A 27,906-nucleotide genomic window follows, 5' to 3' on the forward strand; every position below is an offset into this window, starting at 1 on the left:
GAAAACAACATCAAACATGACCAAGAATCTGATGACGAGAATGAGACGCTTGGTAAGTTTTATATTGACTTATAGATGTAGTTTATCACGAGGGGGACGACTCTATCTACGATGCAGGAAATATTGTGTTTTGCTGTGGCTAGCTGCGCGTACGCTGAGTAGATAGAAAGAAGATTTATCACGATTTTGAAGATTTCCTGCAAAAAGATGATGCGCGATGCAAGTAGATGCGAAAAATGAAAGAAGATTTTTCGAAGATTTATTCGCTAGTGTGAGATTTATTGAGTATCTAAAATTGAGATTTAGATGTGTCGCCCCCCTCGGTTTATCATTGGTTTGTGGTAATAATATATTTTGGAGAGTCATTTATACTTTTTTCTTCCATAATACATCATTAAACCTACCTTGGTAAGATTTGTTCTATGCCCTATCCTTGAAAAAATCACTTATGAGAAATAACTTTATAGTTTGCTGCAAAGGGAAACTTCTGGAAATACCACGCCGTCCACTTTCAACCATTGCAACATTTTCTGAAAATCATGTTAAAGCGTCCGATGAAGCCGGATAACTAGTCAAGTTTAATGCTAAACGCAAACAAACAAAAATCGCTGCATGGAAAATTCGCCGGAACAGAAAGGAAAGAGGCTTGAAATACACTCGGATGGATGGTACAGTAGCTCCAGCACGAAGAGTAAAACGGGCATGTGGATGCGTTCGATTGAAATGCTTCTTAAAATACAACGACAAACTACGTAAACAGATTTTGTCTAATTTTCTAAAACTAAAATCATCGGGACAAAATCAGTTTCTCATCAGTCACGTTGCGGTGAGACCGGTGTGCAGAAGCAGAGTAAGTTATTATTTTAACTGGTTATAACAATAAATTTCGTCGTTCGTGTTAAATCTTGTATCTACCAAACGTTAGCTTTTGAAAGCCGTATTGCCATAGAGGTAACTCTAAGACTACCCAACTAACAATTTTAGCTGCAGTTAAGCTTATACAGCCAAAATTTGCCTTATGCAGCTCTACTTTTTGGCTCAGCTCTGGTACTATCTTCGGTCCCAAGCTAATTGATTCACCCCTCGAAACATAGGAAAATCCACTAACCCCTCATTTTATCTGTCAAACTTTCATAGCGAATCAAAACAAACATTGTGAAGTACTAGAATTTCGACTAGAATGGGGTGCGTTAATCGATTTGCTTGGGACCAATAGGCTAGTCAAGTAGTGAGCCAATTTTAAATCGTTAGTTGCCACCGGTTGGTATTACCACATAAAAAACGGCTTGGTTTTCATTTACAGATTTTTAAATTTTCCAATGGTATATGAGTGGGAGGTAAACTTTAAAACCAACTTTTCTTGAAAAATACTGAATAGCATTAATGGAAAAAGAACATGCCACCGACGATATATGTATCTAAAAGAGTACGACGATTTTAAAACTTTCTCGATATCTTTAATCGTGAAAATACCTCGTTTGCTCAATCAACAGGGTATGTTTACCCTGTAATGGCCTCAGGAGTCCATTTTGGTATTTCTCAATCGCTTAAAATTATGTTTTACCTTATATTTTCTATTCTTTCAAGATTTTGAATTCTAAACGAGTATACACTAACGTGTATGAGATGCCTGCACTAAACGGGAAACAGAGAGTTTGTAAGCAAATGTTCCTTAGTACGTTCGATGTGGGTGATAAGAAAATAAGATGGCTTGCATCCAAAGCTATCAAGAATACCGGAATCTGCCCAGATGATCTTTGAATGAAGAATCGCAATCCGAACCGAATCACAGGTACGCAGCTAGATATGATCAAAGCTCATATTTTGTCGTTTCCAGCTTATGATTCACACTATACACGCGAAAAGTCCACTAAATTGTATTTATCTGGCGAAAAATGTATGATCTGTGCAAGCAAGTGCGCATTGAGTCCAACATCCCACAAGTACATTATAACACGTATCGCAGTGTCTTCAAAACTTTCAATTTTTCATTCAGAAAACCGAAGACAGACACGTGTGGCGAATGTGACGAGCTTAGAATGAAGTTGCAGATAGCCTGTGACGATTTTGAACGAGATATCGTGAAAAAATCACAAGAAGCTCACCATGAAGTAGCCACACGAGTTTATGCATCGAAGCGACAAGATATTGCCGACGCAAAGAACTCATCCACTGTGCGAACTGTGACTTTTGATTTGCAGAAGGTGCTTGCAACTCCGCATTTGAAATGCGGACAGTCATATTATTCTCGTCAATTGTATACACTTAACTTAACCACATTCGAAACAAGTGATGGTTTGAATCAGGCAACTTGTTACACCTGGGATGAAAGCAAGACTCGTAGGGGCTCTCAGGAGATAGCATCATGCCTTCTTAAAGATCTGCGAAGTACTAAGAAAGAAGTAACACGGTTGCAATATTACTCAGACAGATGTGGCGGTTAAAACCTTAACATAACGGTGTGCATGATGTTCACATTCTTCATTGACGAATGTGTCAATGCAATACGAGAGCTCACAATAACGCATAATTTCATGTGCACTGGACATAGTCACATGGAAGTCGACTGTGTCCATGCAAGTATCGAAAAAGCGAAAAAAGTAGCTGCTATTGATATAGAAACGCCTCACGATTGGGCGGTATTTATCGCTGGCATACGCCTAAAAGTGCCGTTCAGTGTTATCGAAATGGAACTATCGGATTTCTTGGGGCTCAAGGACCTCGAAATGCATTACACTAAACCCACTGCAAACATAAACGGTGAAACATTCAAATTCAAACAGATAATGAGCTTCCAATACCGCACATCATCGCCGAGAACTGTTTTCTATAAATATGACGTCAATGAATCTTCGTATTCATCCTTCGTGTTTCAATCAAAAACGGCAGGGGTACCACCATAGAGGTAACTCTAAGACTAGAAGGTCCCGTAGAAACGTGCTCAACTTTTTGGCACAGCTCTGGTACTCTCTTCGGTCCCAAGCTAATCGATTCACCCCTCGAAACATAGGAAAAACCAATAACCCCTCATTTTATCTGTCAAACTTTCATAGCGAATCAAAACAAACATTGCGTAGTATTAGAATTTTGACTAGAATAGGGTACGTTAATCGTTTGCTTGGGACCAATAGGCTACTAAAGTGGTGAGCCAATTTAAAATCGTTAGTTTCGTATTGATTGTTGGTACCACCATAGAGGTAACTCTAAGACCACTGGGTCCCGAAGAAAATCATTATTATTTTTGGCTCACTCAGTACCACAACAACGGTCCCAAGCAGTCCCCAGCTATTTCACTCACCCCTGCATGTTCTGCATGAATCCACACACCCCTGATGTTATCTGTCAAACTTTCATAGCGAATCAAAACAAACATAGTGTAGTAATAGAATTTCAACTAGAATAGGGTACGTTAATCGTTTGCTTGGGACCAATAGGCTACTAAAGTGGTGAGCCAATTTAAAATCGTTAGTTTCGTATTGATTGTTGGTACCACCACTTCCGGGACCGATTACACTGTCTCCATTACCTTTACCACAAGCCAAACTAGAAGATCTCCGGAAGCTGCTGAAGTATGTGAAAAATAAAGCTTACTACGAGCTTTTCTTGAAGCAGCTGGTCCCGAAGCAGCGTGGAAGGAAGGCAAAAGCAGAGGCAGTCGACCATTTTGAGGCAGATTTATATTACGACGTAGAATTGGAGAACATAAACTACGTGAAGAATGAATCCTTTTCTTTGGATCCTCTCGCGTAAATAAAGGGGGCTTTCATTAATGATATTGGACCATTTGGCATAAATAAACGAGGTTAATTTTCCTAATGTAAGGGAAATACAGCATTCATATTATTTTATTCTTATCTCAAAACTTGAACGTATTCTTCATTAACTTCCCAGTGATTTTCTCTGCTGAGTCAAATTTATCGTTAGCTTGTTGGTTGTTTGAAACGGCATGCTGGAATCCTCGAACCAATGCAAACTGCTCACTAGTAAACTGCACTTCGTTGTGCAAATATACAATTTGAGGCTGGACTAATCTGATGACGGCTGTTGTTGTCGGAGACATGAGCTCGTTCGCTTTGAACGGTAAACCGACTACTTCTTTCCTCCCAGATCGATCTCGCTCAGAACCAGCTTGAGGTTGTAAAAAGATTATCTGAATATTTGATGGTTGTGGCTGTTAATTTGGCACAAAGTTTTTGCAAACGTTGCTCTGCTAAATCCCATGTCAGATCAGTTGACAAGTTTGATCGATAGGTAATCCCAGGCCAAAATAATGCATCACAGGAAAGTTTCATAGTGGCATCGAGTCCGGAGATTGATCCACTGTATTTTACTAACTCTTCTTTCTTTGAAACCATAAGTACTTTGAATTCATTTCAGATCATGCAGCCTTTTTCATCAGTGGAAGCTCAAGGGGATTTTTATCTGTAAGGTGAATTATTTTGCAAAATAATTTAAATTCAATACTTATTCACATCAATATTGCTATGAAATGCATATATACCCATTTGTGTTACCATGAATATTATTGTTCAGCAAAACCCTATTCTGTTATTAACTAAGTTGTATACTGCTCCATATTGAAATCAATTCAAACTCATTATAAAATACATAAAATTGTTCAATCTACAGCTAATCAAGCAAAAATATCAAAGGACTTGTAAACTATTTACACTTAGCAAAGGGCATCAAATCATGGGCCTATAAACAAACTACCAACACAAAACAAAAAGTAATTGACGTAAATTCAAGGGCGTATGTCAAAACATTTATAGGTAGGGGCATAGAAAACAAAACTCAACATTCGAGCTAGAAAAAGAAAACCTTTATGATATCTCATATACAATTGTTAAAAATAAGTTTGTTTTGAAGTTTATTGCGTTATTTTTATTTTTGTTGAGCTGTTTAAATTTAAACAGAGATTTAAATAAAAATTTCCGAACTTCAATCGCAATTTTCTCGAGTACGCGGGATTGGCTTTTGTGCCGTTTTCAAATGCAATGCCTGATATCGTCGTTCATGTTATAAATAAATGTTGTTTTTCCGTTCCAAATCTCCCTAGCTTTAATTATTTGAATGCATTTGACATCACTCCGCGTTCGTGTTAGTTTTCGTGGCCCGTCATCTTGTTGAGTTTGAATGGTGGGAAGTACATTCCACTACCAGATTAGGGAGACGTCTAGCGGCAAGTGGCGGGACTGGCCGATGATGAGAAGTTCTCTCTCGTAGAGTTTGAGGGTATGCGTGAGCTCTACCGTTTCTTTGAGTGACTTTCTTGAGTCTGAATTCATTGGGATAATAGGGAATTCCCGTTTGGTCGTTTAGAAGGAAGCTGTCTGGACCGATCCGTAAATCCTTTCTAGGAATTAATGGACTCGCCTTTTGGAGAGTCTCATCCGGGCAAATTAAACTTGGACGTGTGGTCTCCCTTGTGGAGTGGCGCTTAAGCCACGCGTATTTAAGTGGGATCGTCCGGGCTACAAGGAAAGTGAAAATGAAATAACTCCAACGCTGTGGCGTAATCACCGCATATGGTTCCAATTGCATTTTTTGTAATTTGAGGCTATGAACTTTGATCAGGTTGAAGGGAATGACTTTGTTTGTTTACGATTGGGTTATTTTCTTGGTTGTTTGTAGGGATGCACATGACATGATAATGCAAGCCTGTTCGGAAACGGTAAATTTCGCCTCCCTGGCGTCGGTAGCATTGATGCTCAGCACGGAAAACAAGATCGACGGAAAACAAATCAAGGAAAAAAAAACAATTGAAATAGGTGGAACAACCAAACGTAAGAAATGACATTAAACGGAAATTTCTCAATCAAAAGAATGAACCACCCTTGTGTACAACTTGGATCGGTATCCTTTCATCTCTTAGCGCTAGAGTGTGTGTGTGTCCTCCAGATAACCCTGAGTGTTAATTTCCTAGTCTTGTCCAAAGTTATACAAAGATTCAAACCTAAATATTCCATCCATTTCAACGTTCATACCCCGTTGCACTTTCCCACGGGCCGGAAGCCACTAACTTTTAGAATAAACCCATTGTTGATGGGACATCTTAAAGTGTTCCATTAAAGCCCTGCAAGAGCAAAATTAACTTCACCCTTGCAACATCCTAACCCTTTTCCGCCAACCCCATGTCATTTGGTCGGCAATTTTCCTATTCATTGCATAATAACTTCTCCTTAAAACTTCAATTTCGATCTGCTCGTAAGGCGACAAGTGTGCTTTTGCTTGTCCGTGTGATCCCCCTTCCCGTCGTTTCCCGCCCCAAAGTCATCTCCAATCAAGCCGGAAACGGATTCGCACGCCACTGGTGTTCCCCACCATCATCTACGCCGCGTATCGTTTCCGCTACGTGCCTTACCTACACAAACAACCAACTCCTCTTTCCAGGAGGGTTCCATTCGGGTTCTAATGAATATGCCATCCCACTTGAAGCTGATGGTTGTTTTGGGGGCGGTCGTGAATCCACTCGCACCACGCTTCCATATGTACATCCAGACATTTTTCGGGAGTAGGGCCGGTCGAAATGTTCTTGGAAATTCGCTGCTGTTCTACTCAACTCTGTTGGTTGTCTACTTTTTGCCGGCCATAATTTCAAAGCTATACTCTTGAAGGTTTTCTGTTTTTTTTTTGTCTGCGCTCCCCAAATGGACCACCTTATTTTACGGAGACGGACGGTCGAAATGCAGCTTTATGGCAACGACTATGGCGTTTTTTTCTGCCGCCGGTGAAAGCGTCCGCCGTCGCGTCAACGTCGCCAACGTCTTTGAGCTGAGCTCCGTCTCGCCCCAGCACTTGGATTATGTTATCAAATTTTACGGTTATTACTTTATCTATAAGGAAACACACCGAATGAGGGAACCCGAGGGTTTGAGCCAACGCGTGTAACTGTTTGCTTCGAGAAGATGCTCCGCGTGAAACAAGTCTGACAGAGTCTCCTATCCAAGCACGAATCAAGGACAAATGAAATTTTTATGAAATTATCTGATAACAAAATTTCCCATACATTTAGACGATGTCGTCAACATTCTCTTAGTCTAAGGACCAGGACGTTGCGTTGGATGTCGGGGTGGGGTGTTCTTTGTTTTCAGAAAGTGTGAGCGTGCGCGTCTATTGCCCACTTGGCCTGTAGGATGGGACCTCGATGGCCATTTTGGGCAAAGCGAATGGGTCCGCTCAGGATCGGGACGGGCATAGCTATTAATTGTTTTGCCTTTTTCCTCCGGAATGTCACAGAACTGGACGAGGTTAAAATGCTTGGAGGGACGCGCGCACGGCCGTGCTCCCAGGTGTAATAAAATTTGCCATTTGAAATCTATTGTTTGGGTACAAGGGTCCTGGTGACACTGGCCCGAAGACATTCATTACGCTTTAATAATGCATTTGGGTGTGATACGGGCCAAGAAATATTAGGGTGTATCAAGCTGCCCATTAATAGTCATAACCCACTTTTGGAATGCAGCAACCTACTGCGTGGTGGCGTGGTGTTAAGAAAATTAGACTTATTTTTCAACGAAAATATTGATACAATTTGAGACGCTGCACTGCCAGCTAGATCGACTCAAAATGGAGTCAAAACGACTCATAATTGTAAAAGGTGGAGTTACTCAGTTTAGGAGTAAACCTATCGTGCTCATTTATGAGTAACTGAAGAAAAATGGTGGCGGGCGTGTAAATCATACTCACTGTGCCCGAATCATGAGTTTACTATACTCACTTTTGTATACATTTCATCTAAAGAGTGTATTCGAAAAAAATGGCACAAACATATTTACTCACAAAAATTAATCCGATTATTGGATTTTCTTGAAATTTTCAGGGAAAGAAAAACTACCAATTAGTTATGATTCACAAAATTTGTTTTATTCAATTTCGTCTCCCATCTCGAATGCCCGCACCTTCTTTTTCACTCCACCCATCAAATTTTGTACAACTGATTTTCCCAGTGTTTTTGTTGTTTTTAACCATTTTTTTTTTACTCCGACTCTATTTTAATAGTTTTGGGATGTTTGTGAAGTTCCGTTTTCATAATTGCCCAGAATTTTTCAATTGGGTGAAGTTCCGGTTCTTATTTTTTGGCACAAAATTGACTCCGTTGGCTTGGTACCACTCCAACACGTTTCGAGTGTAGTGGTATGATGCTAGATCAGCCCAAAACAGACTTGATCCTGCCAACTTCCAGCACGAGATAGAGCTTTTGATAGCCAGTACAACCTGTTACCTCACTACATTGAAGAAGAAAAATCAGATAATATTCAAGCTGGTCCTAAGCAACATTGATCAATTCTCTTCGTCGACTTTCTCTTTCGTTAATAACTTGAGCATATAACCGTTTCTTGTTGTGTTTGTTATATACGATGCTAAATAAAAGTTTCTGTTATCGATTGTGTTCTGAAAATACCTGGGAATGTCTTCACATGGCCGAGGGGATACAAGGAGAAAGTCGACGAAGAGAATCTTGTCAATGTTATTTAGGACCTAATACAATGTTCAGCTTGAATTGTTTCGCTTAGCTGTAGTAATGAAAAGAGATGAAGAGAATCGATTATAGCAAGTAGGCTCTTTTGAACGCTCACTGGCGAATTTCAGTACATCAGTAAACCGTTCTATAGCATAATTTTCCAAGTAGGATGGAGTTTTATAGCTTATCTAAAAGCATAAATAGAGATACCGTCTGATAATTTCAGTGCTAGGAACAAAATCCTGGAATCATTAATTCACGATCAATATCGAAATTTCACATAAATCAGGAGTGATTTGAGGTTTGAGCGTAATTACATTTGTAATGAAACACGCCAATCGCCGATTTCTCACGAATAAAAACTCAATATTGAAAACTAATAACACTATAAGGTAGATGATTAATTTCTCTGTCATTTGGTACAGTATGTTTACGAGATTGAGCTTTTATTCGTGAGAAATCGGTGATAGACGCGTTTTTTTTTTTTACAAAACCAATTACGCCCAAATCTCAAATCACTCCGGAAATGTCCAACCCATTTTTTGTGTGTGCTGCTAATTTTCACTGTTGCCCAATGCTTATGGAACTTTAATCAATAACGTAGTAGTCGAGGGGAGAGTGGGGTTTCAGAAGTTGTGACCGGCCATGTATTAGGTATAGCAAAACACGTTACGAGGGGGAAGGGGGATTAATTGATCGAAAAATTCTACGTCATTTATGGATGGTCCCTAATTTTTCTTCCAAGGCTGTGTCCCAATGGGTGACTTAAATTTAACTCGTGGTTAAAGGTGACAGATGAGCTATCGAATAACCCTGCACGGAGATGAAAAACTACCAAAAATTAAGTACTTTTCCCTCAGTTCCGGGTTCAGCACAATAACCCAAATTTGAGTAAATCGCATATAGGAACACCAGCAAAGGAAACTACTTACTCTTAAGTATATTCTAACCAAAATTAAGTTTAATTCACGTAAATTTTAAAATATGCAATTTTCTCAAAAGTTACTTATTGGGCTGAACTATATCGTTGGGTCGAATCTCTCGTTCCTTTTTTGACAACAATATCGAGTACAAGTGATATTGGCTACCGTGGGGATGAGTTCTGTTTGAAAACCGATCAATTTTCGGGATTTTCGAACAATGAAAATAACTTTCGAAATGTCACATTTAACCACGAGTTAAGTATTTAACTCGACAATTGGGACACAGCTAAAAAAGTATTTCTCACTTACTTTTTCGAAGGGACGTATCAACTTTTGTAAACAACGCATTAGAACGTCGATTTACCGTAACTGGTAGCTCACCCACGCATGCTAACACTACCATCAGATAGGAGAAATTTTTTCCATCCTGATATTGTGGTGTTAGTATGTGTGGGCGAGCTATCAGTTACGCCAAGTCGACGATAAAATACGTTGTTTACAAAAGCTGATATGTCCTTTCGAAAAAGTAATCGAAATTTGTAGAACGCGGGATCGTTATCATTCAGGCAAGGAGGTTGATCCACTTCGGAGCGCTTGCGCCATCGAGGCGACGGCACTGCCAGCAGCCAGTGATGACGACGGGAACGACGCTCAAGGTTCGAGGTGCAAAACACGAACGCTGCGCGCTTGACAGGAACCGCTGACTTCCTTCTGTTGCTGCTGCTGCTACCTGTTTACCCACCGTCCAAAGCGTACTCGATTATGACGACTGGGTTTGGGAAGAACGTTATTTTCATGACAAAATTATCACTTTGTATTTGTACATTTTTCAACAGTTTTTATGGAAAATTGAAAAAGCATATATTGTAGCAGATTTTGAGAGTTTTTTTTTTCCTATCGATTGGTGTATTTGGATTTAAATTTCATCTATACATAACAAAGTTATAAACGTTCAAAACCTTACACCTTTTCGTGACGGTCGCAATTTTAGACTTTCGGGAACCTTTAACCTTTAACGGGACCTTTAAGGCTCCTTTTCCAAAGGAGATTTATATTTTCGTTTATGTAGACGGCGTAATTTTCTTGGAAATCAGCCATAGCCTCAAAAGAAACTTCAGGCAGATGGGCGTCCCAAGCGGAAGTCATGCTTTCAGCCGACAAAAGCATGGTCGCTCACTTCTGCCGATCTCCACACAATCAATCAGCAAGTGTTATGGTACCACAATACCTTTCCGGAAGACGGTCACAATACTTGGGGCGCTCTTGGACTGGACGTTAAGCTTGTAACAAGGTTACAAGTATTCAAAAAAATAAGTTTAAATGCAGTCCTACACAACCCCACTAAAAATTACTATAGGTAGAGTTTATGCCTCCGGAAAAACTCTTCCGAGTGTATATAATGGGACACGAATTCTGACATGATAAACTTCGGTACCAACTGCGTTACCGATCACACGGCCAAAGATAGTTCATCTAGTAAAGGCAAGGATTAAAATAAGTAGGAGTGTTTAGTGGAAGTGGTTAAAAAAAAGCCGTTTGCTGAAATAGTGATTTTTTCCCGGTTTGTAGAACAAAAGTGCGATCAAAGCTAGATAAGCCATAGTGAAAAGTCTGAGGACGGTTTGTTGCACAGGCAAGCGAAAGCCATTTGGAAAGGTAAATGCGTCAGCTATGAAAAATATAAAATCTTTCACGGTGATACGTTTGACGGAACAATCCCTTCAAACAAAGGTGCACCCCTCGGCTCGTGAATCCAGAACGACCGAGCGAAGGACGGATCCCTTCATTGAGCTCGACTCGCATGGACGTCACTGTACACGTGTTGGACTGATTGGAGTCGGAACAAACGGTTCACTCCTAACCTCACCACACACGCCATCTGCAGGTCAGTCACGTGCATTACCTCTGGGAACGTCGAAAGTACGACGGCTTGATGAATTCCTACCTCACCATAAGCTCAACGTAGTGGTGAGTAGCGAACGTTGCACTTGGAGTGGTGAAATACGCTAGCAGAGCCACCAACCTCCTACACGACAAGACGATGGACACCGGCGAACGAACATTTGCCACACACGCACTCGGCCCACTTATCGCCGAAGCGGAACCACTTACACGATAAAACCCTATTCGATGTACCCCCTTACTAACCCTAGTGCTATGAATAACCACTAGAAATGCACCTCGCAGTGAAGTGATTCGCATAAGTGATCGAACACGTGAAAGAGTGACGGAAGAGTTTAATTGGTTAAATTCACGTGAACGTTGTAAATTCTTCCCGTAAGTAAGCAGAGGCAAACTTTCAAAGGAAACCCCTCTTACTGATTTGAATGAGTCTTTCCCCTGTTGGTTAAGTTTTGATTCTCAGAATTCGCAACCGCTTTGCTCGCCTTTTGTTGTTACGATTGAACTCGCCCTGAGGTCTCAGAGCCGGGACGGGTCTGGTTGAGTCCCTCGCTTTTTCACGGTAGATTCTAGTATCTACGTAGTGCTTAAGTGAAGATTGTAAGCATTCCTAGTTCCAAAACACCCGACCCGTTACAAACCTTCGTTCCTCATTTTAACAATGTAGTGGACAGCTGCTGCACAAGGCTTAGCTTGCTGCGGACACTTTCCAATCCTCATCGTAGTAACAACAGGAAAATTATCCTTAGAGTAGCAAAAGTCACCGTCAACAGTAAATCTTTCTACGGAATTGAGATCTTCTGTAGGACTAGCGGCGACCTCTTCACTGCGCCAATCAAGCCATCTGTATTGCTGCTGGGCTTCAACCGTTCACTCTTGCGGACTCGGCATGTATTTAATTCGGTGTCCTGCCTTTCCGGTATCAAGTAGCCGGGACCTTGGTAAGCAGAACAATAAGTTATCTGGAGAAGACTGCTGGGAACGAAGAAGTCTGTCTTTTTAGAATGAGGAACAGAGCTCTAAGGAATCTGGCCCATCAGGAGCTTCCCCAGTGTCGAGACTACACTAGACTGGATGTAGGGGATGGGCAAAACCAAACCTCCACGTTGATCTCTGGGTTGCTAGACGATTACAGGCTGGTAAAAATTCGCGGGAAATTCACGTATACGTGACAGAGCTGGTTAGCAACAAATACACCGATTACCACCACAGATACACGAATGGCTTTAAGGGGTCGTCCATTAATTATGTCACACATTTAGGGGGGGAGGGGGGTTTTGAAAACTGTGACGAGTCATACAAAAACAAATTAAGGTCCATACAAAAAATGTGACCAAGGGGGGAGGGGGGGGGGTTTAAAATGTGCTTAATTTGCGTGACATAATTAATCGACCATCCCTAAGGCCTCGGGAGGAGTCAGCCTCGAAATTGCAGATCCCGCTGCCAGTATCGAAGAGAATCATTATCACTATTCTGTATAAAATTAACAGTATTCTGGTTAAAATCTCCATAAATATGAATTATTGTTCTTGGATCTTCTCTTTGAATTTTCAGTCCTGCAGTAGTGAAAAACTTTTCGTGAGCTGGTTTTTTGGAAAAGTGTGCTTTGTTTATGGTACGAAGTCACACACCCCATATTGTGGGTCATCCGAATATGTCCTGAGCGGAGACGAGAAATAATCAATTGGTCCTGCCGGTTTGAATACTCCTGACACTTGTTAGTTTCCCCTTTGATTTTGCGGAGGAACAGTTCCCTTTTGATGGCTCACTCCTGGACCCAATATCAGGTCCAGGAACGGTTTAAGTAGCGAGCTATCCAGATCGACCCGTAGCCACAAGATGGTCTGCTTCACAAGCCCCCCGGATGCTGCAGTGCCCGGAAGGTAGGAAGGTAGTATTCGACGTCCCCCTTGGATCCAAGGATGTTTGAATGTCTGGGATTCCAAAGCTGTTAGAACACTTGCAGATTTCGTAAGAATACAAAGCAGTTTGCTGGCATGCATGGCAATGCACTTTCCGCAGAGAACACGGAACACGGGTCCAGAAGTCAAAGAGAATCGACTCCTGGACCAGTGTTGCGTGTTCTCTGCGGAAAGTGCATTACCATGCACGCCAGCAAACTGCTTTGTATTCTTTCGAACTCAGCAAGTGTTCTAACAGCTTTGAAATTCCACACATTCAGACATCCTTGGATCCAAAAGGTCCAATTGGAAGCTCCGTCAAATACTACCTTCCTATAGATCCCCGGGCACTGCAATATCCGGGGGAATTGTGAAGCAGACCATCTTGCGGCTACGGGTCGATCTGGATGGCTCGCTACTAAAACCGTTCCTGGACCTCCTCAAAATCAAAGGGGAAACTAACAAGTGTCAGGAGTCTCCAAACCGGCAGGACCAATTGAATATTTCTCGTCTCCGCTCAGGACATATTCGGAAGTGCAGTTTCGAACCCCTTTGGATACGGTTGTGTTTTAAGTTTTTTCTTTGTTTTGTGCGTGCGTTCGCTTTCATAGGTTTCGGCTGCTGTGTTCGGATGTTACACTTTCGGTGTGCAGTTCTATCGAGAATCTCGTCACCGAGTGCGAGTTTGAACACGGTCCGGTTGGTAAATTAGCTGGGAAAATTGCTGATAATGTGTCCGCTGCGAGTTTTGGCGGTGATTTGGTGGCCGACGTTGCCGTGAATCAGCGAGTTCACGGTTTGCAAAAGTGCTCGTCTGCTGGTCTCTCGCGAGTGTCGGAGATTGTGAGCAAGCTGAAGGATGCCTCGCTAGATAGGTAAATGCCAAGACTGGACGGGCGGTAGCTGGTGGCCGTGAACGGTTTCTGGGAAAAGCACTAGATGCAAACCTCCTCCCAAATGACCATGGTAATGCAGAAAGTATTACAACAAAGGTAATTGCTAATAGATATTTTTGCAAACAGTGACAAATAGTGGACATGAAGCTTAAGAGGAGGAGCCGGGCAAAGGTTTTATATCCTAGACAAATGGTAAGTTACAAATTCGCTGTTGTCGTTGTCGTAATCACCGCCGTAGTCGCCGTAGGCAGTACCGTTAGTATATTTAAAATTAACCGTCAACCGCTGAAAATATATGAATTATCGCGTATTTCTGTTGTTCATTACATACCAAGTGAAATACGAGAACGTAATTTCATTTGAATAGCTTGTTCAACTAGGGCTTAAACAGTCGTCACGTCGGTCATAGCTTGTTATGCTTGCCTGAACCATGCGTAAAGAGCAAATCGAAACATTGGACGTCGCTTGAAAGTGAAACTTAATGAAGGCCTAAATACTCTTTCGTTGCTTTTAAATTTAGGATTTGAAAGATCGTAGGTGGCAGTGGCTTGCTTACTAAACAGAAAAACGCGATCCCAGGTCCTTTAAATTTTAAAAATGTGTGGTAATATCGCTTGTTTATCGTGTATTTTGTAAAACTCTTCGTTATCGGTTCCGGGTTTTAACAGTCATAACAACTTGAGTAACGGTATAATGTGATATTAGGGGCTCGGTGGCCTTAGAGCAACCGATTTTGCTTACTGAGCAGAACTTAATGAGTCTACTCTCAAGCCCATCCACATTCAAGATTCGTCAATCGTTTTATTTGTTAACACGACTACATGGTAATAACAGCAACTCGTTGATTAAAAAGGAGCTCGTCTGCCTAGTGGCAAACGTTTTTGCTTACTGAGCAGAAAACCGTTGGTTCAATCCCAAGCTCCTTCGCGTTAAATGATCGTTAGGACATCAATTCAACTTATCGTTTACCAAAACGAACCCTGCTGTAAACCCAACCCTATCTCCCAATATCCCAGTGATTCCTCGTGGAAGTGCAGAGGTGTTCTCGGTTTCCATCAAAGCGAGTGTCACGTCAACACATTCCTACCACTTCCTTTCTTGACCTCTGTTCGGGCGCGGCCGGCGCTGGTAATGCCTAGTTTGAGATCATCAGTTTTTACACATTGAGGATGATTGCTAGTCCCAAGCATCGTCTATTGGTTCTTTGTGTAACTACATGTCAATCAAGCTCATGCTCATGCTCTCCGCTCAGGACATATTCGGATGACCCACAATATGGGGTATGCAGCTTCGTACCGTAAACATTGCGATATTTGCAACGCAACGGTAGAGCACTACTTGAGTAGCACACTTCCACTACAATAAGTTGCAGCAACTTGTTTATGACTTGTTTATGTTGACTTATGACTGTCGTATAGAAGTTTCCACAACCGATTAAAGACAAGCGTGCTACTAGGGTAGTGAATTTCTCAGGTTTCCAGGGTATTAGGAGCTTTATGGGATCCCGAGCTACATTAAAAACGCACTGGTCAATAACCGAAGCAGCTGTTATATGCTTCATCAAGGATGCCAACATGTATATGAACATCTGACCTAACTCACTGACAAGAACCAAGCATAACCGACCCACTGCATCGAACCAGGATCAACATTTATAACGAACTCTGAATACACCACCAAGACAGCACCTCGAAAGCTATAAGCGAATACTCTGTTACTAGGGAGCTTCCTTCCGGACTGTCCACTTCTCTAAACTTGGGGGGTCCTTTCTGGATCCTCCAACTCATCAACTCTATAGCTAGGGGGCTTCCCACCGCCATTTCACAAGGGGGGTCCTCTTCAGAAGTTCCCAATATTCATCAAGAGATGAACCACTGAATCTACTCTTTAGATTTGTATTGAAGTCCCCAACAACTGTGCCAAATTTGAACGAAAATTAATTTGGGTTTGCGGAAGATTTTAGAAACAAAGGTGGGGACCTCAATAAAATTCTAAAAAACAGGAGTTTACAACCCGCCATACTAACTTGATCCATCCTAATGCACATTAGCGTAGTTTCCTAATTGCTGAGAATCGCATGAAAATTGATTAGCTCTTCCTCTGAGCATGCTCCCGGAACATTTCTTATTTATTACACCCCATTATCCGACTAAACTGACAATCAATCAAATTTCCGCCACGGACTACTCTATGGCAGTAATTCTCTTGAATTACCAAATCAGTTCCGAACTTAGTCAGAACGAGAAATGAAGCACGCAATTGGATCCTCCAGATTAAACCGAATGAGTTCGTCCATCATGTTTACCATCACAATAATCCATTCCGAGAAGAATTCTGAAGCCTTCGGGAATTATTTGTAATTTTTCAAATTTACAACTTTTCCTAAAAACGTGCGTACGCACATGGGAGAACGTGTTTCCTTGGCGTGGTGCAAAGCAAAATCGACGAAAGAATCATCATCAGGCATCATCCAAGACCGAGAGCCACCATGAAACAAAAATACAAGTTTTTTTTTTTTCTGCGCGGGAAGCAAAAACAGACCGGAAACTTTCGCTCCTCTGCAGGAAGTGACGGAAAGTTTCACAATAAAAACGAAAACTTCCCTCTCTCGAAGAACTTCAATCAAGGTCGAACAATTCGACAACGGCGGGCGGATGTTCGAAATTTCTGCAGCGGAGCGATTGTTGGTGATTGTTGTTGTTCCCGTTCTTCGAGTTGTTTCGTGGCCCACACTTTTTTTCCGATGAATCGAATGGCAATATTATTAGCTTTTCTGCTTGTTTTTTTTTTGGTTAATGGTAGACTAAAAGTTTGACAGGGGGGGCTTAGGAAATTTTGTAGATGCAAGCGTTCGCTCCGGAAGTCACAAAGTATTGATCGTAGCAGTACAACATAAAAAATCACGCTAAAGCCTTGGCTTACTCGGGGAATCGATTATTGCATGAACCTCAGTTTCAGCAGGTTGGTAATAAAATTATTAAATCACCAATCCGTGCATTCGATGGCAGCTCATCCTTTAGGCGCTCTGTGCTAAATGACGTATAGATGAAAGTGACATACCTGAAAGAGAAACAAAAAGACAAACTGTTAATAACTGCAAACTGGATATTTATTCTTAGATCAATCCGATTAGGTGATCCAATTTAACACTGATAACCCCGAAGAGACAAATTCCCAACCAATGTTGTTCCCAATGAATCACCCAACCTGAAGTCACAAAAAAAAAATCGTAGGCTAAGTTGCCACACAGCTAAGAGCCGTTTATATTTATATCCAAGGAAAATTTTCCTCGAATTCCCTTTTGGCTCAAACAAACCCGGAAAGTCAACCAACCCAACCGACCAAGGTCAAACGGAAACACTAACACCCCTGCCGGCAGCTGTCTGTGGCTGACAGCAGGTTGCCATTTTCCCAGACTTAATCCCCCAGGTAGTCAGACCTGCATCTTCCGGAGAGCTGGCGAAGTAACATCATCATGGAGTTTGAGTGCTTACCGGAGTGGACCTGTCGGATGTAACATACTACATACCTTCCTTTTATCCTATATTTGGTTGTGCGTTGGTTGATGTCTTTCATATCAATCAAGATTTAGGACAGGAAGTGAAAGATTGGAAATGGACGAGCTGATAGTCGCATGGCCACACCTGTCCAATGAATGTGGTCCTGCAGAAGAAAGTTACACTGGGAGCAAGAGGGATCGTAATTTTAGGGATGGAATGTGACAAATCTTGAAAAGGTTATCTTATTTTTAGGGTAATTTTTAGTATGAGTTGGATTCATTCTACTGCATACATGTTTGAATGAAATCGCTACAATTCCAAAGGTTGCCACCTTGTCTGATGGACAACTTCGCTATTGCTGAGTTATACATCAGAATACTTGTGGAAAATGGGTGCCCTCGTATTTGGGGTGGTGAGATAAGTTGAATCAAGAAAGAAACGCAACCTTCAAAGTATTTATGTTGTATATACCTAGTTGCTGTAGAATGCTGTATAAACTTACTGAAATTAATTGTTCTTTTCATTGAATCACATGGATTCTTTGTAATAAAATGTGAGCAGACATTCTGATTAATGTCTGTTCCATCATCTGAGATGTTTTATAAAGCAACATTTATACAGACTTTGGTGTGATAAAACTGGAAATGAGCCACTTTTAAACACTCAAAAATTTAAGACATTTATCTACCGTTGATTACACCAACAAGTGTCTATTTATCAATTATCATCACAAGCAATGGCTAATACTTCAACAAAGTGTACAGGGTGTAATATAATATAATCCGTACAACAAAATGGTGTTGAAATTATCTTTTATTGATAATTTAAAAAATCAATTTAGGGGAAATGGATGTAATATCGGCCTAAATACCCATAATTTGGGCCTATACATAAATTAAGCAATCGACTAAATTTTCAATAGCGACCAAAAATTGAAACGAACTTACAGTCCATGTTTCATTAAGAACCCTATTTGTGGAATTAATTTTCGCCTTAGAAATAGGCAACCAAATTGCTCCAATCAGTAGGTAAGGATGGTATTAAGGGGAGTAGCATGTCATTTAATTGATCAGATCATAAAGTAAATGTTAATACGCATATTTGGAATCAAGCACGATAGAATCGGAATAAAAACGAAATTTGGAAAAAAAAATAGGCTTCTGATCACGGAAAGAGCACCGACTCGATCTTTCCCGTTCAGACCGCCGAACTGTAAAGTCGTAAATTGAAAATTTTCAAAGTGTATCTAGAAGCTAATTGAAACCAAATCTAAGTGATTGTGGAAAACAATTTAAACGTGATGATAAAGCTTTAAGTGAAGTGTGTTGTAAAGTAATAAAAAAATTAATTATTATTTCCAGAGTCTATCTTGTTGACATTAAATAAATTTAAACTATGCGAGGTAATTGGTGGAAAATATTTATTTCGTGTTTGGGGTACTAATCTTCGTCTATCCACAGTCACCATACGTGGTCGCGTTCATTGTTGGGAGATTGGCGACAGATTTATCGGGCCGATTGTGTGAGCTGCCGCCATCTTTTAGTAGCTAAATCAGCACCCAAAGCTATCCATATGCTGTTGATCGGACTGAGGCGATCCCCTGGGTTTATTCTTCGTCTCGTGGCTGCGTGCCGCTAAGAATAACCTCAGAGTGCGTGGTCATCGGAAAGGAAAGTTCGGCCTCGCGAGCACCACCCGTTACCACGTGGTTGCCACAATCCGCGAGTAGTCTGTCTGGGGAAAGTTAGCCACTGCCAGAGTGAACCAGTCCTGATCAGATCCTAGCTCTCCCAGTGTACACCTCAGTCGCCCTAAGGAAGCCGGGAGTCCCCTTCCTGGTGTTATAGAACGCTGTCTTGGTGTCCAAGTCGCCCTTTCGCACTCACCGCCCGGTCATCGAAGTCGGTAATCCACCGGCTCGCATCCTCATGCGACGACTCGTCGGCAGTTTCGACAAACAGACCGGTCACAACGTCCGGACACACGTGGCGATAGTCGAGCACCCGTGATCGACGAGCGACGACGGCGTCCACCACCAACCCACTCCGTGGCTGGTGAAAGGTAATCCAACGATCGACGGACGCTGTAAGTACCTGAACCATTTTTTTTTTAGTACCCACACGAACACATTCCATCTCCAGTAGGGAAGACAGTTTATAGTAGTAGGGGAAGAAAGGGGAGAGGGGATTTAATCTCAGGTTGGCTCATGTTTAGGGACCAGATACATGGAATGACGTCACAGTTAGGGGAAGGTAGGGTGAGGGAAATGTTTTAATAGTTACAATACGGATATCAATCTTAACAAATAGACTTTGGAGATAAACATATTGCATGAATGGAAGTACAAAAAAAAATTTTTTATTGTTTTTGTCTCAATAAACACTATGCTTTTTGTTTCAAATTAGTGAAGTAAAATTGAACTTATTACGCTAATCAAACCGAATTTTGGGAGAATTAATGGGAAAGGATATTGGGAAGTTGGTTGAAGGTTTAGCACATCCTTGGAGGTGGATTCTGCTTAGGGTTGGACAGACAGCTAGCAGGGCAAACCGATCTGAGTTCTGACAGACGACTCTCGTCGTCTGGCGCATAAGTCAGAATTTTGGAGGCCCTACCGAATCCTCCTTACAAAATATCCTTAAGTACCGTCCCAATGACGCGTTCATCTAAATAAAATTGATAAATAGCTGATTTTTAGCGATGGGCCCAATCTTCGATCCAGAGGCCAACATTAGAGCCATTTTCCCCTACATTGTTTATTAAAGCAATATTTATAGAAGAAAACAGTCTTATTTGTTCATTTCAAAATGGCCGTCCCGTGCTGAGATACACGCCTTCAAACGTTTCGGGAAGTTATCCACGATGGCCGCAAGTTCTTCTTCAGATATTTCTTCCCAAACCTTGAGAAGAGATGCTTTCAAATGTTCAAGTGAATTATGCGAGGTTCTGTAGGCTCTTGAGTCCAAGATAGACCATACCAAATAGTCCATTTGATTCAAATCCGGTGAGTTGAATGGCCATTCGTCTTTCGTCAAACAGCTCGGAAAAAGGCGTTCGTAGATACTAATAGTCTTTTTGCACCATGAGCCGGCGCCCAGTCTTGCTGAAAAATCCAATCGTTCTTACCGAAAAGCTGTGATGCCCAGAGAGCTACTGAGTCAGTCATACTTACCTAATCCATGGCCACACTTCGTCAGCCTTGTAGTCTGCAAAGGGTCTGCACGTCGCCTTCTACTTGGTCGATCCACCATTTCTCTGCTGGAATCATTTTCGGTGGTCACCAATGAGCCCAAATGCACAAACTCATCGACCACCTCGATTTCGTCACCGTCAATCTGAACTCGGAGTGGGAGGCTCACATTGTCTTCCCTAGAACCTCTTCCTTTCTTTTATTTTGTCTTTGATGCGATGATGGCAAGTCCAATCCACCTAGCTTCAGCTTTCAGTCTGATGTACATTTCCGCCATCGTCTCGTGTCAATGTCATCGGTGAAGCCAAGAAGCTGGATGGACTTCCTGAAGATTGTGCCACTCGTGTCTATCCCAGCTCAGATCACACCTTCTAACGCGATGTAGAATAGCATGTAGACACGAAAGTCCATCACCTTGCCGTAACCCCCTTCGATATTCAAAGGGACTCGAGAGTGTCCCCGATACTCGAACAACGCACATCACTCGATTCATCGTCGCCTTGACCAATCGCGTCAGTTTATACGGAAATCCATACTCGTGAGTAATCTACCATAGCTGATCTCAATCGATTGTGTCGTATGCGGATTTGAAATCGATGAACAAATGATGTGTGGGCACGTTGTATTGTCGGCATTTCTGCAGAACCTGGTAGCGTGGGCACCAATGAATCCCTGGTATTGCCCCACGAACTCTCTTGCAAATGGTGACAGGTGGCGGCATAGAATTTGAAAAATCACCTTGTAGGCGTCGCTCAGCAGTGTGATCGCCCTTTTTTTTTAGATTGGGCATACGACACCTTCCATCCACTCCTCCGGTAATATCTCCTCCTTCCAAATCTTGCCAGTGCAGCGCTCTAACCAGTGCTTCACCACCGTATTTTAATAGCTCACTTGGTAGTTGATCTACACCAGTTGCTTTGTTATTCTTCAACCAACCGATCTCCTCCCCATCTTCTTGAAGATCAGGAGCCGGTAGCCTGTCGTCTTCTGCGCGTACTCCAAGGTCTGTTGCCGTGTCACATTCGTTTTCCGCTGCTTCACCGTTGAGGTGCTCGTCATAGTACTGCTTCCACCTCTCAATCACCTCACACTCGTTCGTGAGAAGGTTACGGTCCAAGTCCTTGCACATATCGGCTTGTGGCACGTATTTAGCTTTTGCGCGAACTATTTAGCTTCTCGTAGAACTTCCGTGTGTCGTTTACGCGGTACAGGTTTTTCATCGCCTCGCGATCTCGGTCTTCCTGCTGACGCTTCTTCCTTCGGAAAACCGATTTTTGTCTGTTCCGCGCTTGCCTGTATCGCTCCACATTCAATCTCGTGCGGTGTTGCAGCATTCTCGCCCGTGCTGCATTCTTCTCCTCTACTAACAGTTTGCATTCGCCGTCAAACCAGTCATTTCTTCGGTCCGGGATCGCAGTACTTAGTGCCACTGCAGCAGTTCTACCTATGGCGGAACGGATGTCCCTCCAGCCATCTTCAAGAGTAGCTGCGCCAAGCTGCTCTTCCGAGGGTAGTGCAACTTCCAGCTGCTGCGCGTAGTTCCGGGCAACTTCGGCGTCCCGTAGTTGCTCAATGTTGGGTCGCGGCGTTCGAATTCAACGTGTGTTATGCACCGTCGAGAGTTTTGAGCGCCTGCATACTGCAACTAGGTAGTGGTCCGAATCTATGTTCGCACTGCGGTACGTGCGGACGTTGATAATGATGTCCCGTCGAACGATTTGGTTTTCTGTGTGTTGGTCAGGTGATCTCCAGGTGGCTTTGTGGATATCCTTGCGGGGGAAAAAGGTACTTCGAACTACCATACCTCGAGAGGCTGAAAAGCTCACGCATCTTTGGCCGTTGTCGTTCGATACGGCTTTCAAGCTGTTTGGCCCGATTGCCGGTCTATACATTACCTCCCGTCCTACCTGAGCGTTCATGTCGCCGATGACAATTTTCCTGTTGCGAACAGCCGTCGTACATCTTGCGTTGTCAAGAACGCTTCTTTCTCGTCGTCGGGTCTCCCTTCGTGTGGGCAGAACACGTTGATGATGCTGTAGTTGAAGAAACGGCCCTTAATCCTCAACTTGCACATCCTCGCGTTGTTGGGCTGCCAACCAAGAACGCGTTGGCGCATCTTACCCAGCACTACCAAGCCGGTTCCCAGCTCGTTGGGGGTGCCACAGCTCTGGTAGAAGTAGCCGCTTGATGCCTGCTTTTCAATACCTTTTGTCCCGTCCAGCAAAGTTTCTGCAGTGCTACTTCGAAGTTGCGTGGTTGAAGTTCGTCATAGATTAACCATGTTCCGAGTTTCCAATCGTAGTCCTTATTTCGGCGCGTAGGTCTGTGCCGATTGTTCCGATCCGTATTTCTTTCTTCAGTATTTGCAACTTTATGTTTTTTTCCAGGGCGGCTTGTTGGGCCTGCCCCAGCCCCCTGTTTCGCCGGGAGTCCATCGTGCACAGCTCTATTTGGAGACCCACGCTGGCACTAGGATGGTGATCAGCCACTCCTAACATGGAGAACGTTTTGATCCACTCCTCCATAGTGAACAGACGCTCTGGTTTGGTGAAGCATTTCCTCTTTCACCGTACTATGGTTACCGCGCCAGTGTTCGCGTCGCACCTCTTCACTTTGCTATTGCCGGACTGGCAACATTGTCCAGGCTACGCCGCTCAGCTGTGTCCATGTTTCAGCTGGTAGTCTTTTGTTATCATATGACTCGGGGAGGCGTGAAGTAGAAACTTGTAAGAACCAGGGCTAGGTATTCCGCTCCTTCCAGGTTGTCAACTCACCATTTTGTAGCCTGAGTCAGTCAACGGCTTCTGATACACTGCTTGGTTCACTTTTACCCCTTTGTCTATGAAGATTAACGAGGTTTTGCCGGAGTGAGTTATTCCAGCGCAAAACATGAATACTTCCTTGATTTTTAGAAGTAACAGGAAGCAACTGCCAATCATTCTGGTGATAGTGATTTTTTTTTTCATCGGTAAACATCACGGACTGATGGTGGCCTCGGACAGAAGAACTTTAACTTTTCTGAACCGATTTGTTTTCATGGTGTCATTCAAGTAGTGTTTTTTGTATAGTTTATATGATTTAAGCTTCCAGTCATCATGAACTATGACAGCAGCGGAAGATTTCGAAATTTCCAGTGATTTCGTCAACTTTTGGATGGAAATTGTTGAATTTCACTTGATTCGTCGCCAGATTGTCTCATGCATTTGTGGAGTCCGAACAGTGCATTTTTTCCTCTTCCGACGCTGTCCTCTAGCGTTTCAAGCTCCTGGAATTGTTTTATTGAGTCACTCATAGTAGATTTTGCCATGTTCAGCGTCTTTGCAATCTCTGACACAGTTTTTCCTTGACGAAAAAGTTCAACAACAGCTCTGCGCAAACTATTCGGCTTCATTTTGCAAAAATTTGAAATCACAACTGTACCAAACTTACTGCGTATGAAGACAATAGGTCAAGGTTCTGTGAGAGACGAACCAGCCCAAGGCTGAAAGTCTCTTTAATAAAAAAAAAAAAAGGTCAAGGTGGTTCTAAACCATATAGGGTAAATGTTGGCTTCGGCACCCATTGACTGTTTTCGGCAACCTAAATTTAAACGGTTTTCCCATCAACGCACTTCCCTGAATGTGTCCAAACGATTGTTTAGCCTTTCAGCTTCAATCTGATTATATTTGAACGATCGAGCAATCCAGTAATGCTACATTTTTCTTCAAATAAAGCATACGCACTACAAAATGGGGTTGATTTCGAGTTGCCGATAATAGAACAGCTGGTTAACACGCAGTTCTAATGGGAAGGTTACCGAAGAAAAAGAGGCTGCCGACAATAGTCACACTCACCTGAGAAGTTTGGAGCGTTGTAAAAACGCTTTCAAAACGTTTTGAAAAATTCTGTCGATTGGAATGGATAGAGAAGCAAGCAGCAGATGAATGTAAACAAACAGACACATCATATATGTGCGTGACGCTGAGAAAATGCTAGTAGAAGTGCAGACGCTGCTTAGATTGACGAGAATACGTAAATTCCCCTAGGTATGCTTAGTTTAATCAGTTTGGTTGTTCTATATGCATGCTATCAAAGTTTATACGGATAATTTGCAGACACCATATAGATGAATTGCGTTTGGTTTGAAAATGTTCAATATCATGAAATGAAATGCGTTCATTATACATCGATGAATGTGCGATTGTTGATATACATCATCGATTGAGAATCCACCCCCGCATTGTCAAAATCAGAAGCGATCATAAATAGCAAAAAAAATAAATTTTGTTATAGACAAAATGATTAAGGCTTGTACTCGAAAAAAATGCACCATTTTTATCCGTGTGTAACTTTTTTATACGTGGGTAAAAATTGATGAAAATCTGGGTTTAACTAGTTATGAGTGAATTGTTTACATGTGCAAAATTTCATAACAATCGGTTTAGTGGTTATTGAGATGTCATCGAAACAAGAAGAAAATCGCCGGAGAATTTTGCGCGAAGTCATGGAAAATCCAACTGCGACCATGAGATAGATCGGAAGACAACTGGAAATCACCCATACAACTATGTCTCGGGTGGTTAAATCGTTTAAGGAGTCCCAGACGACCGAGCGGTGGGCTGGAAGTGGAAAAAAATCGAAGACAGCTGAACTTCTGAATGCCCGGAAGGTGTTGGATTATTTCAAGCGTAATCCCAACCTTTCGATTCGGGACGCGGCTCTGAAGGCAAACTCCGCCTGGTTCGTTCAGCAAACCATGAAACGAGCTGGACTTCGTGTATTCAAGGTGTCTAAAGTGTTATATATGTGTGAGGTGATAATAATCATTGTACATTTATTCTCCAAATCATCCCCACAAAGATGAAGACGAATATTGATATTGACAACAACACAGGCGATAATGATCATCCATCCACGAATGAACAAACACAAACGATGACATCGAAGCACAGCGGTCACTTTGATCAAAAGATTGTCGTCATGTCAAAGTTCACATGTATGCAGGTAGTTGGTTTATCTTTTAAGGTTGCTGCTAACGCAAACCCTTGCAATGAATTCTCCTTAGGGGTAACAGCCCTATTATTTTGTACAAACAACGTAAATATTTACCTTTTTTATTGATATTGACAAAACCCAGGTAATCATGACGTTTGATTATTGAAAACAATATGAATGAAAAAAAGAGACCAACTGATGTCATGATTACCTGAGATTTGTCAAATATTGTAAATATTTACATCGATTGTATCGGAGAATTGTTGCGGTACGTTAGCAGCGTTAGAAGCCTATTGTTGTGTATGGAGGTCTCCATACACAACAATAGGCTTCTAACGCTGCTAACGTACCGCAACAATAGGGCTGTTTCCCCTAGTATATACGAACTATATTGATCTCACTCGATCACTTGCGATCAATACCTTAAATGTTCCCTTCCTTATCATTAGCCTTCGGAGAGAGAATAGAATTTTGAATAGGCCTTTTGCTCTCTTATCAATCTACTGAATTTGCATATATTACTATACACGAATCATAATTGCATCAGTCGAAATTAAACCAAACGTACACGTCGATCTTGTGATAATTATAGGAGTATAATAAATACAAGTGAAGTTAAATAAAGTGACATTTCTTTAAACGCTAATTCAGTCGCGATTTCTAGTGCCTAATCCGAGCGTCTCGTAAGTTCCGGCGTCAACATTGTTGATCCTTATAACCGGATCAACCGTGAGAAGTGCGATCAATCGCGGTGCCGGTGATCAATTGCCGTCGTGGGTTACTGTTCGGTACTACAAGGTGTAGTAGATAGAGTTAGTGTGGAATAAAGAATGAGTAGAATTGAGTGAGCTTGAAGCGTGATAGACCGTATGTAAACGGAATCTGATTGGTTCGATAATTTTGATAGGTTGTCAGGTATAACTATGATTTACCTAAGCTCGTTGACGGGTTTCTTATAACGAATTTTGGAGGAGCCAGAAGTTCAGAAGAAACAGCAGCAACAATAGCAGCAGGATTGGAAGAAGCCGCAGCCGTGGAAGCTGCATCATTTATTCGTGTAGTCGTGGCCGAGGCTGGAAACCTCGATCCAATCACGAAACAAGGTAGGGACCATAGTGCATTTATTGAAAGAATCACGTACGCGCGTGAGTTTTCGAGCACAGTGCTACTGTATAGAGCCTGTGGATCAACGCGGATCGAAGTTAAAAGAACAAAAAATGAGCGGAAGATCACGTAATTAAACGTGATCTCGGAAGATTTTTGTGATCGTTGGGAGTTTGTCGGTCTACGAGGGAGAAAGCTCCAGGCAAGCAGACGGACATCGCGAGGTGACGCTATCGTGCCTTGGCTTGGGTCCTTTGTGCACTACTGGACAACAGTACAAAGAGGGGACGTTGAACTGACGCCGTCCTTGGTAAAGTGGAGCACCTTTGAAGGTGTATAGTGTACTCTGGTGGTTCAGGTTGGACACCTGACACCTGGCTTCAAATTTTAAGCAGCTGAGCTTGGCGGCTTTCATTTGGATATGATGGCCAACTTAAAGCAGTTTATGGATCGTTTTGATGCGGATAGAGATAAGAACCAACTGGAGGGATGAAATCAACGAATTGAGACGGTTTATAGAGACTTCCAGTTGAAAAGTCTTAAACTTAAACTACTGTTCGATGAAACAAATAAGGCAAACGCAGGCGAAGCCATTTCTGATGAAGACACGGAGAATGGAAATCGACTGATTCGCCAAAAAATCGAACTCAACATAGTTTCTTAACTAGTAAAATTCGTGCGTTGGATGTAGTTCCACAACCGAATGCTCAAGCTCTGGTTGTCGTTAATGCTCCAAATCTACAGCAGTCCCAAATGAAACTCCTTAAAGTGAAGCTTCACATTCAGGGATACATACAAATCTCTGATTGATTCAAACGCTCAATTATCGCAAATAGATAAGTTTTCTTACTTTGTTGCATCATCAACCAAGGATGCCAGAAAGGTTATTGAATCGATTGAGCTGACCGACGCAAATTATGCCGTTGCGTGGCAGTTGTTCAAGAAACGGTTCGACACCAAAAAGTTAGTTGTTAAAACCTACATCGATTCATTTTTCGCAATCGGAACTAAGAAAAAGGTCTGCAGTCGTCTTGATTCGTTCGCCTTAAGTC

General features: G+C 42.2%; 2 protein-coding genes across 2 annotated transcripts in view; one reads left to right on the forward strand and one right to left on the reverse strand.

Annotated features, from left to right (window-relative positions):
- LOC135698865 (uncharacterized) overlaps positions 1–14,069 on the forward strand; it is a 29,513-nt gene extending 15,444 nt beyond the window's left edge. Inside the window, exon 3 of the mRNA XM_065219010.1 lies at positions 13,802–14,069. Coding sequence (XP_065075082.1) covers positions 13,802–14,069 — 268 coding nt within the window. The remainder of the gene's footprint in view (positions 1–13,801) is intronic.
- The window catches only part of kek6 (kekkon 6), a 1,119,682-nt gene that overhangs the window by 1,002,064 nt on the left and 89,712 nt on the right, over positions 1–27,906 (reverse strand). The window lies entirely within an intron of this gene.

Source organism: Ochlerotatus camptorhynchus, unplaced genomic scaffold (assembly GCF_037179485.1).
Source record: "Ochlerotatus camptorhynchus isolate MF236.1 unplaced genomic scaffold, CSIRO-AGI_Acam_v1.1 ptg000096l, whole genome shotgun sequence".
NCBI lineage: Eukaryota > Metazoa > Arthropoda > Insecta > Diptera > Culicidae > Ochlerotatus > Ochlerotatus camptorhynchus.